The following is a 19,901-nucleotide window of genomic DNA, read 5'->3' on the forward strand; positions in this document are numbered from 1 at the left end:
TTATTCACATTAACTTACCACTTGAGACATCTCACCAACACCACAAGATTTCGGCAGAAAGTGGATACAAAATAAATATCCACCCTCTTGTGAAGAAAAACATTCAAGAGTATGTGTCATTAGGAATTACTTGTGTGCCTTTCCTTAAAAAAGCAGTTTGTGAACACTGAACTCTCCACTTCGGATTGTGTCCTCCCAAAGTCACATGATCAGTGCTACTTTCCATCTAGCCATACCATTCAAAACCATGTGCATTTGTCTTTATTAGCAGGAAGGTACTCTGGTCTTGAAAGTGAACGTTATCTCAACAGTATGTCACTTTTTTCTTGATGTCTTTTATTTTAACGGGGCGTTCTGTATGCATTTAGATACCACTTACAGGTGCTAGTCATATAATTAGAATATCATCAAAAAGCTGATTTATTTCACTAATTCCATTCAAAAAGTTACAATTTTATATTATATTCATTCATTACACACAGACTGATATATTACAAATGTTTATTTCTTTTCATTTTTATGATTATAACTGACAACTAAGGAAAATCCCAAATTCAGTATCTCAGAAAACTAGAATATTACTTAAGACCAATACAAAGAAAGGATTTTTAGAAATCTTGGCCAACTGAAAAGTATGAACATGAAAAGTATGAGCATGTACAGCACTCAATACTTATTTGGGGCTCCTTTTGCCTGAATTACTGCAGCAATGCGGCGTGGCATGGAGTTGATCAGTCTGTGGCACTGCTCAGGGGTTATGGGAGCCCAGGTTGCTCTGATAGTGGCCTTCAGCTCTTCTGCATTGTTAGGTCTGGCATATCGCATCTTCCTCTTCACAAAACCCCATAGATTTTCTATGGGGTTAAAATCAGGCGAGTTTGCTGGCCAGTTAAGAACAGGGATACCATGGTCCTTAAACCAGGTACTGGTAGCTTTGGCACGGTGAGCAGGTGCCAAGTCCTGTTGGAAAATGAAATCTGCATCTCCATAAAGTTGGTCAGCAGCATGAAGTGCTCTAAAACTTCCTGGTATACGGCTGCGTTGACCTTGGACCTCAGAAAACACAGTGGACCAACACCAGCAGATGACATGGCAACCCAAACCATCACTGACTGTGAAAACTTTACTCTGGACCTCAAGCAACATGGATTGTGTGCCTCTCCTCTCTTCCTCCAGATTCTGGGACCCTGATTTCCAAAGGAAATGCAAAATTTACTTTCATCAGAGAACATAACTTTGGACCACTCAGCAGCAGTCCAGTCCTTTTTGTCTTTAGCCCAGGCGAGACGCTTCTGACGCTGTCTGTTGTTCAAGAGTGGCTTGACACAAGGAATGCGACAGCTGTAACCCATGTCTTGCGTACGTCTGTGCGTAGTGGTTCTTGAAGCACTGACTCCAGCTGCAGTCCACTCTTTGTGAATCTCACTCACATTTTTGTATGGGTTTTGTTTCACAATCCTCTCCAGGGTACGGTTATCCCTATTGCTTGTACACTTTTTTCTACCACATCTTTTCCTTCCCTTCAGCCAGCCTCATGCAGACGGCTCACGCCAGCCGCATGACGAAAATTACATACGTCAAATTCACAAACGCGGACGGCCGAAGTATACCCGGGCTTCAGTGATCACAAAAATTCAGCTGCAGGCTGCCACTGTTCAGAGAGCAAAGCTAGTCCACAGTCTAGTAAACGTTTCTTTGTTGCGCTGACTGAAAACACATGAGAAACATCATGTGACTGAAGAGACTCAGACATTGCAGTACTGAATATTGAACAGTCCACGCATGTGGATTTGGATTAAACAGGTAATCACTTTGATGCCGTGCCTGAACACCGTTTATCCCTTCACAGTGGCGTATAGCAGATGGGCGCACAGGGCTGTTAATTATTATTATTATGCCACTTTTATTATTAAATTAATATCCCAATTCATTTAACTGACACACTGTGAGCATAATAAAAGAGTAGTTAGATGGCAAACTCCTCATTTAAAAAAAACAACTTGTTTAACCTTATAACACTCTATCGTCCCGCCAGCGGACCACTGGGTCATTAAAGGGTTAAACTTGTTTGCTTAAAATTTTTGTGAATAATTTGCTGATGCAGGTACAAAAAGACGTTTTGTAACTTCAAAAAAAAAATAAATAAATAAATAAAACTTGTCACCCATGGTGCCAACTATAGCTGGAGAGGAGAGATTTGGCTGTGGCTAACTTAAGAGATTTTTTTTTGTTTAGCAGATAAAAATGAACTACTTCATTTCACACTGTGGTGATGTAGTTTCTCCACTGCATGGATCTTCATGTGTATCTTCAGGTGACTTTTAATAGTGAAACTCTTTCCTCACTGATCACTCATGTGTGGCTTCTCTGTGCTGTGGATCATCTCATGTGTTTTCAGATGTGCTAACTGACCGAATCTCTTGTCACAGTATGAACACTTGTAAGGTTTTTCTCCAGTGTGGATCCTCTCATGTGTTTTCAGATGTTCTGACCGACTGAACCTGTTGTCACAGTATGAACACTTGTAAGGTTTTTCTCCAGAGTGGATCCTCTCATGTGTTTTCAGATTTGATAACTGACTAAATCTCTTGTCACAGTGTGAACACTTGTAAGGTTTTTCTCCAGTGTGAATTCTCTGGTGCTTTATTAAATTGCTCCATGTAGTAAAAGTCTTCTCACACTCAAAGCACATGTACTCTCTCACACCAGTATGAATTTTCTCATGTTCCTGTAAACTATACAGCTGTGAAAAACTCTTTCCACACACAGAACATGAATGTGGCTTCTCCTTTGTATGAACTCTCAGGTGTCTCTTCAGGTCTGATGACCTTAGAAATGTTTTGTCACATTGATCACATGTGAATGGTCTCTCTCCAGTGTGAACTTTCATATGCCTCTTAAGACCTCCTTTTCGTGTGAAACTCTTCCCACATTGATCACATGTGTGTGGCTTCTCTCCAGTGTGAACTCTCTTGTGATCCTTAAGATGTCCTTTTCGTGTGAAACTCTTCCCACACTGATCACATGTGAACGGCTTCTCTCCAGTATGAACTCTCATGTGAATCTCAAGATGTTGTTTGGTTGACAAACTCTTTCCACACTGAGTGCAGGTTGTAGATTTCTTGGCTCTTTTCTTTAAAAAAGTCTTTTTAGTCTTTGAGCAACTCAAAGGTTTTTCTCCAGGTTTGTCATGAAGTTCCTCCTCCACTTCACTCAGTTCTTCACTCTCCTCCTTCACTTTCATCAGCTCTGAAATGAAAGAGAAAAAAGTCATTTCATTTTCAATAAATCAAAATAATTTAAAGAGAGAAATATGAAGTAAAAAAGTCATAAAATTGAGACTTGTTGTGATAGACAACTGCTACAAAACATTACGATCATTTTGATGCATTTGCATAAATTAGTTGCATATGTCCCTGAAACTTTAACATTAATCTTCCAATCGTAAAGGACCAGCTGTCGTTCCAGCGACAGAATCCAGTGGTCTGGTGAAGGAATAATGTGTGTACGTCTTTTCAGCGCTTCTGTGAAGTTCACTTAATTTTAGAATTTAGTCTCAATTTTACTTTAGCTGCTCGTTTAATCTGACTCCAATTTCAAATGTTTTTACATCAAGATTTACTGAATTCAGACAATCAGCACTGAATGGGCGTCTTCTGGGTACAGAATTTCCCAAATCGCTGCTCTGCCACCTTCCCTTAAATAATTCTTAATAATTTATAAATAATATTAAGAAAATAAAGAAAACATTGCTCTGAAATATTTTCAATCAATGACAAAATGATCTAATGTGATATTAACAGCCATATTTTGACATTTGATATTTAATTAATTTTCCTAAAACTGTGTAATTATTAAAGGGATAGTTCACCCAAAAATGAAAATTTGATGTTTATCTGCTTACCCCCAGTACATCCAAGATGTAGGTGAATTTGTTTCTTCAGTCGAACGCAAATTATGATTTTTAACTGCAACCGCTGCCGTCTGTCAGTCAAATAATAGCAGTGGATGGGAACTTCTACTATAACAGTAAATAAACTTGCTTAGACAAATCCAAATTAAACCCTGTGGCTCGTGACGACACATTGATGTCCTAAGACACGAAACGATCGGTTTGTGTGAGAAACCGAACAGTATTTATATCATTTTTACCTCTAATACACCACTATGTCCAACTTCGTTCAGCATCCTGTTAGTGAGGTCAAAAAACGCGTTCTGATGACGGAAGTGATGTCTCGCCCATATACTTCAATGAGTGCTAGACATCACTTCCATTGTCAGAGCGCGATCAGACCTCACCAACCGGAAGCTGAACGGAGTTGGACATAGTGGTTTATTAGAGGTAAAAAAATGATATAAATACTGTTCGGTTTCTCGCACAAACCGATCGTTTCATGTCTTAGGACATCAATGTGCTGTCACGAGCCGCAGGGTTTAATTTGGATTTGTCTATGGAAGGTTTTTCGACTCTTATTGTTCAAGTTCCCAATCACTCCTATTATTTGACTGACAGACGGCAGCGGTTGCCATTAAAAATCATAATTTGCGTTCGACTGAAGAAAAAAAGTCACCTACATCTTGGATGCCCTGGGGGTAAGCAGATAAACATCAAATTTTCATTTTTGGGTGAACTATCCCTTTAAGGGCCGTTCACAGCAGACTTCTCCTTCCACTGACTTCCTTTCATACACATGTGAATGTAAGACACTGGATACACAAGATCAAGTGAAGTTTGCAGTAAAGTGGATTAGATTGTATATTTTTAAATTTTGGAGTGATTATTATTCGTTATTCGTATGTTTTTAAAAATATATCACGTCATATCTTGACGTTTCAGCTTCTGTAGAAAGTTCACATGCTCAAAGTCTAGACTGATTTGATTCTGATATAACGGACTAAAATAATGGACAAAATATCTTAATAGAACATGATCTTTACTTAATATTGCATAATTTTGACATACATACATCATACAGTGTATTGTTGGCTATTGCTACAAATATACCCGTGCGACTGGTTTTGTGGTTTGGGGTCACATTTAATGGAAACACTGAATTTTAAAGTTGTCTTACGGGTGTGGAACGGCATGAAGGTAAGTAATAAATGACAGAATTTTTATTTTTGGGTGAACTAACCCTTTAATTACAAGAAACCAGCCCTAAATCAAACCCTAACCCTTGCTCCTACAGTAAGTCCACTTGAATGAAACGACTGAGTGAATTCAGACACTGAGTGCGCCAGAAGAGCTGCTGATTTCACAGAGTTTGTGCTGCTGTTTATTAATCATTTGATTCATTCAGCATCTGCAAACCTTAATTAAACAATTTCATGATCAAGGAATTTATACCTGAATGATATTATACTGGAATAAATGGATTCTGTAATATTACCTGTAAGATTATACTTCTGTATATTCTCTATTTCTGTAGAGCTGGACATTTTAATAATGATCAAATGACTGAGTTCAGCTGTGAGAATAAAACCAACCTGTTTGTTCCTCAGTATCTTCATGTTTCACACTGAATGTTTCTTCAATCTTTATTTCTTCAGACTCCTCTTTATTAAACTCCATCTTCATGTCTTCAGTTTCCTCTTTAATAAAATCCATCTGTAAGTACAGAATAATTAACAGAGTTAAAAGTCTTCAATGACCTGTTGGACTAAAAAAAAAACACTCAAAACTAACACTACAAATTAATAAACTTCATATTTCAGGCATTTATGATCCTCATTTGGTATCTAATGAATTATAGATTATATTGAAATCATTACACTTTGATGAAACATGATTAAGTAGTTTGTTAATGTTTGTTGTTCTCGTTCATGTTCACTGTTCGAACAGCACGAGTCGTGATTCACTGAATCATTTCTCAAAGTGTTTGATTCAATTGACTCGGAGTTGAAAAGTTCAGTTTCTCCATCATTACTCTCCAGAAACTGAACTCGAGTTCATGATAAACTGATTTATGATATATATATAGAGAGAGAAATGAGACGCAGGTTTACTGTTTACTCACACAAATATCCTTCACTACAGTTAGATAAAGAATCACAATGTTACATTAAATAGTAAATAAATTCATTTCACATCGCTTTAAAAAACGGTAACAACTACAAATCATTGAACTGTTCCTATCGATTAAAACAGCTTAAATTCTTAAAACAAACCTTTATTCAGCAGAATCACAGATGCTTGAGCGCGGCGCAGTCTTATGACGTCATGGCGTCACTCCAAAATAAAAGTCATGCATTGTCTACGATCACAGAAGTGCATAGAAATCCAACTATTTTACCAGATAATTTTTGTATATTAAAATTAAAACAGTGACAAATATGGTACAAACCACAACCATTTTTTTGTTTTTGTTGTTTTTGTTAAAAACCACAGAGGAGCTAAATACAAATTTTTGGCAGCTGTTACAGAAACATTTTTACAAAAGATCTTCTGATTTAACCTTGAGATTTGAAGTATTAGATAGTATTAAATAGTTATTAATAGAATAATGAGACACAAACCTTTACATTCAAACGTGTTTGGCCCCATTTATTTTTGATCACAGTAATACACGTTTACTTCAGATTTCATTAGATAGAATATAAGCCGGGCCGTACGCAGGGTTTCATAATTACCCTGGTTAGAAAATGTTGTTTGTTTGGGGGGTACAGGGGGGCAAGTTCCTCTAGAAAATTTAGATTTCCCTGGTGTACATATGTACATTTTTAAGACGTTTTAAGGCCAACAAACAGGATAGCAAATAGCTTTAAAACCATGTCAATAAATACAGTGGTGTGAAAAAGTGATTTTTTTTTTTTTTGCATGTTTGTCGCACTTTATTGTTTCAGATCATCAAACAAATTTAAATATGAATCAAAGATAACACAAGTAAACACAACATGCAGTTTTTAAATGAAGGTTTTTATTATGAAGGGAAAATAAAATCCAAACCCACATGTGCTTGCCCCCCGCTGTTAAAACATAACTTAAGTATCTAAAGATTAACGGTATTCTGCTCTGTTGCTTAAATGAACAATGAAGAATGAGATTTATTTGCTCACCCTCATGATTTTGCCCACATGACTGACTTCTGCAGAAACACGAAATATGGAAATACATTGTGAATCACTCAAGTGTCAGCAAACAGTGCGTGTAATTCACTAATTATTAATTCTGTCAGTTTTGGTGACTAAGAACCGAGTCCAGGGGTGTCCAGTCCTGCTGCTGGAGGTCCCTGTCCTACAGAGTTTAGCTCACCTGAAGCAGCTAATCAGCTTCTTACTTGGCATACTAGAAACTTCCAGGCCACTGTGGAAGGCAATGGGGCTCAAAAACTGGTTACAAACAGTCTTAAAAATATCTTCTTTTGTCTTCAGCAAAGAAATGTTTACAGGTTTAGAATCGAGGGTGAGTAAATTTCATTTTTAGTTGAATTATCCCTTAAAATAACTTTCACAGACATCTTAAAAAATAAATAAATAAATAAATAAATAATAAATATCATAATAGAAGTAAGGACTAGTCCTATCTTAAAGGCAGGGTAGGCAAAAAAATGTATAAAAAACTTTTTTTCAAAATTTGTTTAAACTTTATTTATATATCAATACATAATTAAAATGTAAGTACTCTGAAAAAGAAAGTATAAAAATCGAGTGTCTGTAGACCTCTCACGACTGTTTTAAAGACAGCTCATTATTTCCATTCACTCCACCCCCTCCCTTCTGGGCTCCTTACAAAGCCACGCCCCCAAACGCATGAACGTGCGACTCCGACCACTGAGCTGGAAGACGCATTATTTACCTGAGACGAGCGGAGAGGAAGGAGCACAGTGCATGTAGTGACATCATGTCAGAATCACATGTAATAAAAATAACTTTATAATTATGAAGATAAACAAACAAGATGTATTTTAGTACTCACTATCAAGCTAGCATATTGATATTGGTAAAGTTTAAAATATATATTTTTTTGATTTGCTAACGAGCTAGTTATCTATAAGGCAAAGCTAAAAAACAGGTTGCATGATACACGTTTTTCCATTACCATCATTTACACTGTGATGAAGATGAATTTCGTGTAAGATTCATAACATATACGTTGTTCTACAGATCAACAGAGTAACATACACTCAAATATCAACTCACAACTGCATTGCAGACACAAAATAATAACACACACATACAACAAAGTGTGTACGACACACACAGATACAAGATAAAGACATCAGTAAACATAGGTAGAGAATATAAAAACAAAACAAAGGCGAAAAAAACGTGCAGGTAAACTTACAGGTGAACATGGTAAAAGAGTTAGACAGAGGGTAAAATTATGCACAATTCAACACTGTAGCTATCATTATTTATCGTCTCTACTACGGCTCGCTAAGTAATGTTATGTTAGCTATATTACGCAGTTACGTGTGCTAATGACACATGCTTCATGAAAAAATAAACAAAAAAATATGTATGATCAAAATACAAAAAGAAAGATTTACCTGTCCAGCAGAAATAAAGCCATCAAGGAGTCACTTTTCAGCCCCTTGAGTTCCCTCAGTTCTCGCCATCGCTGGAAAGCCACGCCGATATTAACTCGCGTTTTATTTCTTTGTTTATCCAAAGACTTTTTGTTCATTGCCTTTTCTTGTACTGTTACTGTCTTCCTTTTTTTGCCTGGTTTGCCTTCACTAACTGCATAGGCCGATACTGTGAATTTAGCTTGCTGTTTCTCTGCCATTGTTTTGGTATTCCTAGGATCGCGTGCCTCTTGGATTCCCAAATCAAACGTGCGCGCGCAAGTGGGCAGGTCATGTGTGGCAAAAGGGTGGTTGCCATGGTTGCGAGAGAGTGACAGCCGCCTAAGCCAATCCTATGTTTCGTCCCGGATGGAAATAATGAGCTGTGTTTAATACAGATTAAACGGTCTAGAGTCACTCGATTTTTATACTCTTTTTATCAGAGTTCCTACATTTTAATTATGCATGTATATATATAGAAAGTTTAAACAAATTTGGAACAAAATTTCTTACCTACCCTGCCTTTAAGCTTCCAATTAATACCAAGGTATAAAACCAGCATCTTCCCTCTTCCTGTTGTTAGTTCTTTCAGCATCCCTCCTCCTCCTTTTTGTACAATTTTCCTGTTATGGGGGGGCAATTGGAGCTCGAGTAGAATATCCATTCCGAGCCCTCTATAGACGACAGCGAGCCAAATCTGTTTACCACTTACACTAAGATATATGGGCACATGACTCATGAATTAAATATTGTAGAAATGGCTTCCAGATGTTTGTAATATGGACATAGTTTTCTTATTGGATGTTAAATGTGATTTTCTGTAATATTAACTTTTTAATTTTCCCACATTAATAACCTGTAAATAGCTCCAACTGTATATATTACGTTCCTGTTCAGTCGTTACACGTTTTTTTATCTTTGTTGTTTTTCTAGTTCATTATTAGTCGGCTTTAAGTTTGTTTGTAGTTTGTCTTCAGTTCGGCGAGTTGTTGGTAAGTATATGTATACAGTATTAATCAGCCTTTTGATACCTTGAAGTTTAATTATATTCGAAATAAGTATTATTATACATGTATGTATACACAGACAATAAATAATCACCAACACAAACGTCGTAATTAAAACAAAATGCCTACAAGTTTTTATAGGCGCGTTTTTTCCGTTCCTCACAACAGCTGTGACTGACAACATCCGCGGGGGGCGGGGCGAGGGAAAGGGGCGGGAAAATCTAAAGCGTTGCTTTGCTCAATACTGATTGGTTAGACCATACGTGTCCAAACTCGGTCCCTGAAGGCCGCTGTCCTGCAGAGTTTAGCTCCAACTTGCCTCAACACAGCTACTTCAAGTGTGTTTAATTGTGGCTGGAGCTCAGCGCAGAGAAAAGTAACGTGTAAAAATTGAAGTGCTGCTCTACTTAACACTTGTGCCGAATGCAAAAATCGCCATTTTATGCCATCAAACAGAGCACTTTAAGTATTTGGTATCCGAAACCATAGTGGACGTTATCGAGTGTAACGTTACTCACATTTTTCACAGACGGATTAAGTTACACAAGCACTAAACATATGATGGTCATTAGACCATGCAAGACCCACTATTTGTTAACATGCACAGCTAACAGGTCGTGTTAAACATGATTAACGTTACCTTCGTGAGTGACGATGACACCCTGGGACAGACCAAGCACAGGCCGTTTCCAGCTTGAATTCAGACGCGCTTTGGTGAATCACAGAAGGAGCCTGTACGATGATGGCAGTGCAACACACAGTCAAGATCACGAAACCAAGACATGCATGCTTTGCTGGTACCATGACGCCGATCAAACTCCGTCCATCCGTCGACTTGGGATTTGAACTGGAGTTCTTGGAGCGCGCGCACTTGAAAGTGTGACATCAGCAGCGAACAGCCAATCGCATGCCCTGAAAGAGAATCCGAATTAACTTCCCGCGAGACACTTGCTATTCAATACTCTCATTTGAAGAACAGATTGAATATGAAGTACAGAAATGCATCTAGACAGCAAGATAACTTTTATGATACAGCAAGATATTTAGTTTATATTGTTGAGTATAAATATGATCAAGACTCCATTTATTAAATCAAATGCAGTAAAACAGTAAAATGGCTCAATTTTATTACAAATTAAAAAAAACTTTTCTTTTTGAACATTTTAAAATGTAATTTATTCCTGTGATCAAAGCTGAATTTTAAGCATCATTATACGGTCTTCAGTGTCACATGATCCTTCAGAAATCGTTCTGATGTTTCTAACATTTCTTATCAAAGGATTATCCCACTGAAATCCATACCATTCTTAAATATTTAAATAAAATTACATTTTTTACAATTGTTTTTACTGTATTTTATCAGATAAACATAGCCTTTCTAAACATAAGAAACTTCATATCCTCCTTACTAGTCCCAAACTTCAAAAGTTTGTGTGCGTGTTATGTATGTGTCTGTGTAGACTTCAGATGCAAAAGCCTCCAAGTGCCATCTGAAATTTTCTTATAAAATGTGCATCTTTATCAGGCTTCTATGTTTAGGTTCAGTAATTTAACTTTAATGGCAGTTCTATTTAAAACAGGAGCCTGATAAAAATGCTCACTTTATAAGAATATTTTAGATGACACTTAGAGGCTTTTGCATCTGAAGTCATCATCCTTTGAGTTCAACTGATGATGCTTTATAGTACATCAATTGTGTTGATGCAAATATATTGGTAGGCCAGTAAACAAACAACAAAAAAGGGTTTTTTTTGTGTTAAGGTCTTAATACTATGGCTTGCAATGAGCCGTCCTATTGGACGCTGAGGAGAAAAGCCAAGGAGAAGGTGGATCAACAACTGCAGACAATAAATGCAACAACTTCAGGGAAGGAGTTGAGTTGCATGCACAGTGACTCACGTAACGCCTGTCAATGTCAAATCGATGATGAAGACACATTTATGGACTGTCTCTCTCAGATTGACGAGACTGAAGCTGTCAATATGGCAAGTCTTCTTGATGATAGTGAATCTGACCCCGAGTCGGAGTCTGAAACGGATCCAACTTCCCTAGAAGAAGATCTGGCAACCTGGGCTACTGAAAACAAAATCTCACACGTGGCATTAAATTCATTACTAAACATACTACGTCAACATAGTTTAAATCTGCCAAAAGACTCAAGAACGTTGCTAGGAACGGTGCGTGGGAACCCTCAAATACAACACAAAGCTGGTGGCCAGTATTACCATTTTGGAGTACTAAATTCAATCACAGAGGTGCTACATCAGAATGTCAAGATTCTGAGCAACATTCACACATTGGAGCTTCAGGTCAGCATCGATGGTCTGCCCCTCTACAAGAGTTCGTCAACACAGTTCTGGCCCATTCTTGGAACACTGCAAAATATCAGACAAGAAGAACCAGTGACAATAGGTTTATTTTGTGGCACAGGTAAACCTACCTCACTGACCGAGTATCTCGAAGACTTCATCACGGAAGTAAATGAATTGGGTAATGGATTTGAGTTTGAAGGAGTGAGGTTAGCTTTACAACTTTCTTCGATGGTTTGCGACGCACCTGCTCGTGCATTCCTAAAAAACATTAAAGGTCACACAGGCTATCATGGATGCGAAAAATGCACACAGGATGGAGTGTACCTGGAAAACCGGATGACATTTCCAAGAAGCGACATGCCACTAAGAACCAATGAGAGCTTCAGAAACAAGACCGATTCTGATCACCATCATGGCACGTCACCCCTTGAACAAACTTCCCTGGATATGGTCTCTGGCATCCCCCTCGATTACATGCACCTTGTGTGCCTTGGAATCATGAGAAGACTTCTCCACTTGTGGTTGAAGATGGGTCCTCTCACTTGTAGGCTGTCGGGATTTCAAATAAACACATTAACAGAAAGGTTAGTGAATGCTCAGAGAAGCGTGCCCATGGAGTTCGCAAGGAAACCAAGGGCACTGAGGGAAATTGACAGGTGGAAGGCAACAGAGTTCAGGCAGTTTTTACTGTATACCGGACCTGTTATGTTGAAAGATCTCCTTACCACAGAGGTGTACAAAAACTTCTTGCTGCTTTTTGTGGGAATCTTCATCCTGTGCAACAACAGTCTGATGGAAGATTACTGTGATTATGCCAATGACATACTGGTTCTCTTCGTCAATCACTTCGGTCAACTGTATGGGCCACAATTCCTGTCCTATAATGCACACTGCCTTGTACATCTTGCAGATGATGCAAAAAAGCATGGCGTGCTAGACAACTTCAGTGCTTTCAAGTATGAGAATCACCTGAACAAACTCAAAAGACTTCTGAGGAAACCAACATGCCCTCTGAGTCAAATAATAAAAAGATTCTCAGAGATGCAAAGAAGCTGCAAAAAACCTCACAAAACCAGGCCACATCTGCTCAAAAAGCAGCATGCAACTGGTCCTCTACCTGCATCCTTTCATGAAGCGACACAGTATAAAGAGTTAAGGACAAGCCCTTACACTCTTAAACTGGACCGGGCAAACAGTCACGTTTACATCAGTGGCAAAGTTGCAAAGCTGCAAAATATCATTTCATTCAGGGATGAAATTTATGTAGCTTACAGTTCATTCAACCATCAGGAATCTTTTTTTGACTATCCCCTGCCATCCTCTACACTCGGCATTTATTTAGTTGACGATCTCTCAACCACCGTCGAGTTCTGCAAATTTGAGGAAATAGAGAACAAAATTTTTCTTGTCCCATATCTACGCCATTTTGTTGCAATTCCACTTTTACATACAGATTAATTCTTTATCAGCACTTTTTGTTCCATAGTTTATGCATTTGAATTACATAGTTGAATTTATCGAATTTAATACACAATATGGGTTTCAGGCTGGCAGTTCTTAAAAAAAAAAAAAGAAAAAAAAAAGAAAAATGTACCTAATAGTGGAGTTTGAGGGAGAAGGGACGACTGGACCAGTTGCCAAGTCCTGGTATGCTGACGGATACTCTTGGTGGCCACCATATAAAGACATTGACAGGCTGTTAAAGAGTGTTAAAATCATGGAGACACCACAGCCAGAGAAGGGGTGGACCCGGCATAAAACAAGAATCCTGCACGAGTCAGGTAAGAGTAAATTATACTGTAAATTAAACATGATCTTGCCCAGCATACCTGCATTTCATTTTTCAGAATCTTTGTACATTTATCTATACTGTAAAATGTGGTCTCACATAAAGCTTTAATAAACAAAATTGAAACCGTACCTGCATTTCTTTTTTCAGCATCTTTTCACAATGTAGCCAACAACTGGAAGAAGGCCAGTTATACATCCGACATAAATTCAGAACCTGAAATTGCTGGAAAAAGGATTCCAAAGTAAGTCCTCATAAAAGACAAAGAAATGTTTTGAAAAACACATGAAAATGCCATATACTTTCGTTTCAACCACCTTTAACATAGTTCAACTGAATATTTAAATTATTGAATAACAGCTTCAGTATGATTGTTACAGGTTTTAAAGTGTTAGTTCGCTCAGAAATGAAATTTCTGCGATCAAGTACTCACCCTCAAGTCGTTTCAAACCTGCAAGACTTTCGTTCATCTTCTGAACATAAATTATGTTGATGTCTACGCTCAGACATCAACGCAACTACCACCTCAAGGCCCAGAAAGGTAGTAAAGACATAGTTAAAATAGTCTATGTGACTAGTGGTTCAACCACAATTTTATGAAGTGATGAGAACCCTTTTTCTGAGCAAGATGTCATCAAAAATATTTTCATTTGTGTTCTGAAGATGAACAAAGGTCTTACAGTAAATTATGAAAATTATTCAATTTGGGTGAACTATCCCTTTAAGAAATAAAGCAAAATGTTTTTAGTCCATTTATGAGTATTTGCTATCACACAAGGGGCAATTAATGTGTGCAGTTGTACTTTTTTCTCTGTGTTCCTAGAAAGAAACTGTGCTCCAACCACATCTACTCATCGGATGATGAGGCACCAGAACAACCACCTCTTAAAAAAAGAAAAAGTGCAGACAAAGAAAGTCTTCCACCAGCACCAAAGCCTCCTTCAATTCCAAAACGCACAAAGAAAAAAGGTAATGGAAAATAAATTTAAAAACATGCAATGGTAATAAAATGAATGCTATGAATAACAATACACATTCCATTTAAACTCAACCAGAGGTTGCTTTTTTTTTTAATTTTTAAAATCTAGGTAATTCTCAAATCTGGTTGATTTTACACAGAATGGCCCAGTATGAAATAAGTAAGATTAAAAGTGCATAACAGCCAGAATACAAAAAATAAATTTCCCTTTTATCAGGTCCTGTTGTGCAACCTCAGGTTTTGCAGAGCAGAGCTGTAAACTCTTTAAGCAACTGTAAGTCTGAAGATCTCTTATCTTTAATCATTTTAATTGTTCTATCCACATCTACAATGATTATTTAAAGCTACAACTATGTCAGCGGTTCTTAATCCTGTTTGTCACACATTTTGTGACATCTCTTAACACATCTCTTATCACTTCAGACATTTGTGCTATTCAACCGTGGATTTCACAGGATCCACCATGATTCCAGTTCCAAGGGAGCATATATTTTCCATTCAAAGGACATTAAAGTGCATAAGACATCCCTTTAAATTGTATTTATTCATAGAGTTATATTACGTCACACTTCTCTAGTTTCATCAGGCAGTGGCGTTGCGCAAATCCGTGAATGAATGTTCCTAATTGAACTAAACTTTAACAGATTTCCTGTGCAGGAAAAGAATTAAGAACCGCTGAATTAAATAACTGTTGAAACATACAGCTGCAGAACTGTAGCTATCAAAATGAACATCACTAATGACCCCCGACTGTCAACAGCATTTGTCAATCAGCAACAATGTGATATGGAAGACCAACAGCAGACCTGGTGTGAGAGTCTCCCCAGCTTTCAAGGTAAATTATTAGTTGTATCTGGCTGGTGGGAATGCTCAAATGAAGTCCAACATGTGATCCAAATAATGGGTTATTTGACTCAAAGAAAGTTTTGTGAATTGTGTCATTCCTAACCCATAAACTATTTTCTAATTTCATTACTTTAAACTAAACTCATTTAAGCCTGGCTAATTTAAATATTCAAGAGCAAGACGCAAAAGAAAACTTGCGCGTGCTGTGAGAGCGCACACACACTTATTTCAGACAACGTGCAAATACCGAGTTCTCCATCAAGTCTTGCGTAGCAGTAATATTGGAGTGGAGGCTATCAATACATAGAGAAACTTCATATGCATTACTTTTACAATTATGTTTATCATCTTTAAAGTGTGCAAGTTATGGGGAAATGCCCTATTGATGGAGGAACAGTAACCTCACAATTACATGTGCAACTTACACACTCCACCTTTTGCAGCTCCAGTGCGTGTTTCTCAGCCAGACCATCACGGAGACGGTTGGAGTGTTGATCCACCTAACACACAAGGTACAAGAGCACAATCAGGGATGAGGAAATCAGAAACACATTCACAGCATTTCAAACTAAATAAAATTTTTAAAACTAAATAACATAATATTTTGCGTTCAATCCATAGAGCACACCTTTTCTGTCATGAGACCCTCAGGGGACCACCTTGGACGAACGCAGAGTAAGATAAATGCACATAAATTCACTTAAGTAAATTTTACACCTCTCAGCCAAATAGGATAAAGTTAATGGAAGGGAAAAAAAAAAAAAAAAACATCAGTTCAAATTGCAATTGCAATTTTACTATTAAAGGGTTAGTTCACCCAAAATGTTCCACACCCGTAAGACCTTCGTTAATCTTCAGAACACAAATTAAGATATTTGTTGAAATCCGATGGCTCAGTGAGGCCTCCATAGGGAGAAATGGACACTTCCTCTCTCAAGATCCATAAAGGTACTAAAAACACATCTAAATCAGTTTATCTGGAGTACAGTGGTTCAATATTAATATTATGAAGTGACGAGAATATTTTTGGTGCGCCAAAAAAACAAAATAACGACTTATTTAGTGATGGCCGATTTCAAAACACTGCTTCAGAAAGCATCGAAGCATTGTGAATCAGTGTATCGAATCATTAATTGGATCGCGGTTCAAACTCGCCAAGCTGCTGAAATCATGTGACTTTGAAATGCAGATTCGACACAAAAGATTCATAACGCTCCGAATCTTCCTGAAGCAGTGTTTTGAAATCGGCCATCATTAAATAAGTCGTTATTTTGTTTTTTTGGCGCACCAAAAATATTCTCGTGGCTTTATAATATTAATATTGAACCACTGTACCCACATGAACCGATATAGATGTGTTTTTATTACATTAATGGATCTTGAGAGAGGAAGTGTCATTGCTGGCTATGAAGGCCTCACTGAGCCATCTGATTTCATCAAAAATATCTTAATTTGTGTTCTGAAGATTAACGAAGGTCTTACGGGTGTGGAACGACATGAGGGAGAGTAATACATGACAGAATTTTCATTTTTGGGTGAACTAACCCTTTAATTCGCAAATGTAACAAGTCCAACTTACCCACTCCAATTTTCTCAGCGACTGTGGGCATCTCTCAGGCAGACCATCACGGAGCCGGCTGGAGTGTTCATCCACCTAACACACAAGGTACAAGAGCATTAATTACAATAAGGAGGAGGAAACAAGAAAAGCTATTTAGAGCACTATACAGAATTTTAAACAGCATAATATCAGATGATCTTTTCAATCCATAGAGCACACCTTTTCTGTCCTGAGACCCTCAGGTGAGCACCAAGGAAGAACACAGAGTAAGTTATATTTGATCACTATTACAGAGTTGTAAAAAAACAATAAGCTTCAAGAAGCTGTGGTTTTCGGTGAATTTATAACAGCTAAGGAGATGCACACCAGTAATGTTTTTTTTCTAGTGTACGTTTATAAAAGCTACATAAATATCCTAATTGAACTAGGATATAAGTTTTAAGATATATAACTAAGGCCTAATCCTGGCTTAGCCTAAGCCCTGATTGTGAAACCGGGCCTATATCACATCGAATCATATCGCCGATACATATCATCGCGTTTTATATCGCAATCGTAATATAACGATGTATCGTTACACCCCTATTTTTAACTGTTAATGTGTTTGATTGTGTTAACTTTGATTTTCCTTACACACACAGCAAGATTTGCAGTCTAAACACTTTTTTCCAGCCCGTTTTGATTGAGAACATATAAACTGTCCTGATTATCAGCAGTTTCTAAACAATCAGATGATAGTATATGAAATAATGAAATAATTGCTTGTATTGGCTGATACATCGGTGCATCTCTAGTTGTAATTCATGTAATTCTTTGGTTTTATACTAGTGGTGCGCACAGATTAATTTTTTTCTCACATATTCTGAATGTCTTCGGCAGATTTCAAATGAGCCATTTTAATCTAGATTAATTCCAAAATTAATCTAGATTAAAATGGCTCATTTGAATTCTGCCGAAGACATTCAGAATATGCGAGATACCCAAATTGTCCCTGCGTCCCAATGTCCGTACTATCCATCCTAAATAGTATGTGAGATTAAAATAAGTGTGTCCCAAAGCATAGTATGTTGAAAAGAGTATGCCAAAAGTCCCCGGATGGTCTACTATTTCCGGTAGATTTTCAAAGTGTGGATCCGTGCACACTATAAAGGCTAATATTGCCCACAACCCATTGCGCATTGGACGAGGATTCAGTTCAGAACTACAAACACGAGTAAAAAGTGTTAAAAACTACAAAACATGGCGAATATGCACGATCGACGCTGAGAGGTTGTTTGAGTGACTAATAATCAGTTCAAACTGATAGAAAATATTTATTTAATGTTATATGTGTTATTTTTCATCTGCAAATACCAATGTGGACTTTTATAAAGATCTGATTGGCCATTAACTTTTAAATGCATCATTATGCATTAATATGAGGAGAGTTCTCCACATGAAAGACTCGCGACTGCAGATCAACGTGCTGCATTTCTCTCNCTTTTTTTAACTTGTTGCTAACACATTGAAGTTGTTTAATTGCAAACGGATTTTGGATATCTCAAACGGTTTGGCCGTGGCGAGGCAACGAATTTATGGCAAGAAAAGGGAAACAAAGTGTTATAACTTCTGCATACATTAATTGATTTTGATGAAACTTCGGCTTAGTCTTCGTTGTACAAGGCTGATCACATGGATGTGACTATTGTGATTCAAAGTCATAGCGCCACCAACTGGAAGCAGAAAATGTGTCACTTTCAGCATACATTGAGATCACCCTCTTATTTTTACCTGATTTGCTTCAAAATTCATCAGAATAATGTTAAAACTTGGGACATGTAATCCTTTGAAAATGGGCAGGGAGGAGGGGCTCTATAGCGGCACCTTGTAGTGCAGTAAATGTGGAGTGAATTTGACATAGTCCTTTGTTTAACCGTTTTAAATGCCTATTGCCCGCTGTGCACAGTTGCCCTGAAGCCACCGGGGTGGCGGTGCCACCGGGCTTGGGCCCGCCATCGCTGCTCGCAGCTATATTTTGTATATTGACATCTTTCCGCGTTTGAAACATCATTGATTCTCATGTTCATTCATGGTTATTTGATGCTATAAATGGACTCGTAGTAAGAGATGATCGGTTTACGAGCCTCTTGAGCTGAGGCGCTACAGCAATCTGTCACGACCATGGTCATGACACATTAAAGAAAACGGGTTTTATTGTTTGAATTTCTTAAAAAACTACACAGTTTTAAAGCTGGGACTGTGTTAAATATCATAAGTTTCCTGCTCTGTCTTGTCTGTCGACGTGTTGTCAGTGTCCTCCTTGCTCCGCGATGCATTTATCACTGTGTGTGGCATGACAGCACCACGGCTTGACAGACAAAGCAACAGTAACTAAGGGGGGCGGGTCTTTGCGAAGGGTCAGTTCGGCTAGGTATACATCCGCGCTAAAATATCAAAGTGAAAGTCATCATAGCTTGCGTAGAATAGACCCAGCTCCCAACCCCAATTTGAGAATAGATTAACAGCGATATTTTTTTTTATCGCCCGATAAGAGTCTCGCGTTAACGCAGCACGTTAACGCCGTTAACGGCCCACCACTAATTCATACACAGCGCAGATCATAATCAGAGAGTACGTTTTTAAATAAAATTGTTTTTTTTAAAATAAAGATTGAGGAAGCTTGCTGGTGGTGACGTTGATCCATGACCATGGTGTGCTGTAGTCGTACAGTTATCTTGTTTAGCACAACTGATTTAAAATAGTTCCAGTCTTCACATACACCCTTTACATACCACCCCAATTAGATAATATCCTATCCTTAACCCTAATTATTCTCATTCCTGCTTACTTACAAAGCTGCAAGTATCTTGTGGAAAGCAACAGCCAGCTGCCTGGAACTCATCTGACACATGAGGGAGCAT

General features: G+C 37.8%; 1 protein-coding gene and 1 long non-coding RNA gene across 32 annotated transcripts; one reads left to right on the forward strand and one right to left on the reverse strand.

Annotated features, from left to right (window-relative positions):
* Positions 1-3,216: 3,216 nt before the first annotated feature.
* Positions 3,217-17,246, reverse strand: LOC125278663. Of its 31 annotated transcripts, none has more exons than XR_007187212.1 (10): positions 17,020-17,100; positions 16,069-16,099; positions 15,866-15,940; positions 14,419-14,499; positions 13,748-13,840; positions 13,421-13,594; positions 11,414-13,196; positions 10,155-10,426; positions 5,488-6,254; positions 3,217-3,249 (listed from the first exon to the last, which is right to left on the reverse strand). It is a non-coding gene; the product is annotated as an uncharacterized LOC125278663 (long non-coding RNA). The 31 variants fall into 31 exon arrangements; XR_007187222.1 differs by having other exon boundaries at positions 11,414-12,375; positions 12,552-12,600; positions 13,099-13,196; positions 13,748-15,940; XR_007187227.1 differs by having other exon boundaries at positions 11,414-12,375; positions 12,527-12,600; positions 13,099-13,196; positions 13,748-15,940.
* LOC125278662 lies at positions 9,424-18,014 on the forward strand. The gene is made up of 10 exons (XM_048207990.1): positions 9,424-9,499; positions 13,373-13,607; positions 13,766-13,859; positions 14,439-14,584; positions 14,812-14,868; positions 15,355-15,429; positions 15,884-15,952; positions 16,062-16,115; positions 17,038-17,106; positions 17,214-18,014. Exons 2-10 carry the CDS (start codon positions 13,415-13,417, stop codon positions 17,300-17,302), a joined length of 846 nt encoding a protein of 281 aa, XP_048063947.1. The 5' UTR covers positions 9,424-9,499; positions 13,373-13,414; the 3' UTR covers positions 17,303-18,014.
* Positions 18,015-19,901: the final 1,887 nt, after the last annotated feature.

Source organism: Megalobrama amblycephala, linkage group LG11, assembly GCF_018812025.1.
Source record: "Megalobrama amblycephala isolate DHTTF-2021 linkage group LG11, ASM1881202v1, whole genome shotgun sequence".
Lineage (NCBI taxonomy): Eukaryota > Metazoa > Chordata > Actinopteri > Cypriniformes > Xenocyprididae > Megalobrama > Megalobrama amblycephala.

Excerpts from the sequence above, each read along its gene's own strand:
- LOC125278662 (XM_048207990.1), top strand. The coding sequence starts at position 13,415 with ATGTACCTAATAGTGGAGTTTGAGGGAGAAGGGACGACTGGACCAGTT. Across the intron at positions 14,869-15,354 it reads TGTAAACTCTTTAAGCAACT|CATTTGTCAATCAGCAACAA; the intron begins GTAAGTCTGAAG and ends GACTGTCAACAG. Across the intron at positions 16,116-17,037 it reads CCACCTTGGACGAACGCAGA|CGACTGTGGGCATCTCTCAG; the intron begins GTAAGATAAATG and ends CAATTTTCTCAG.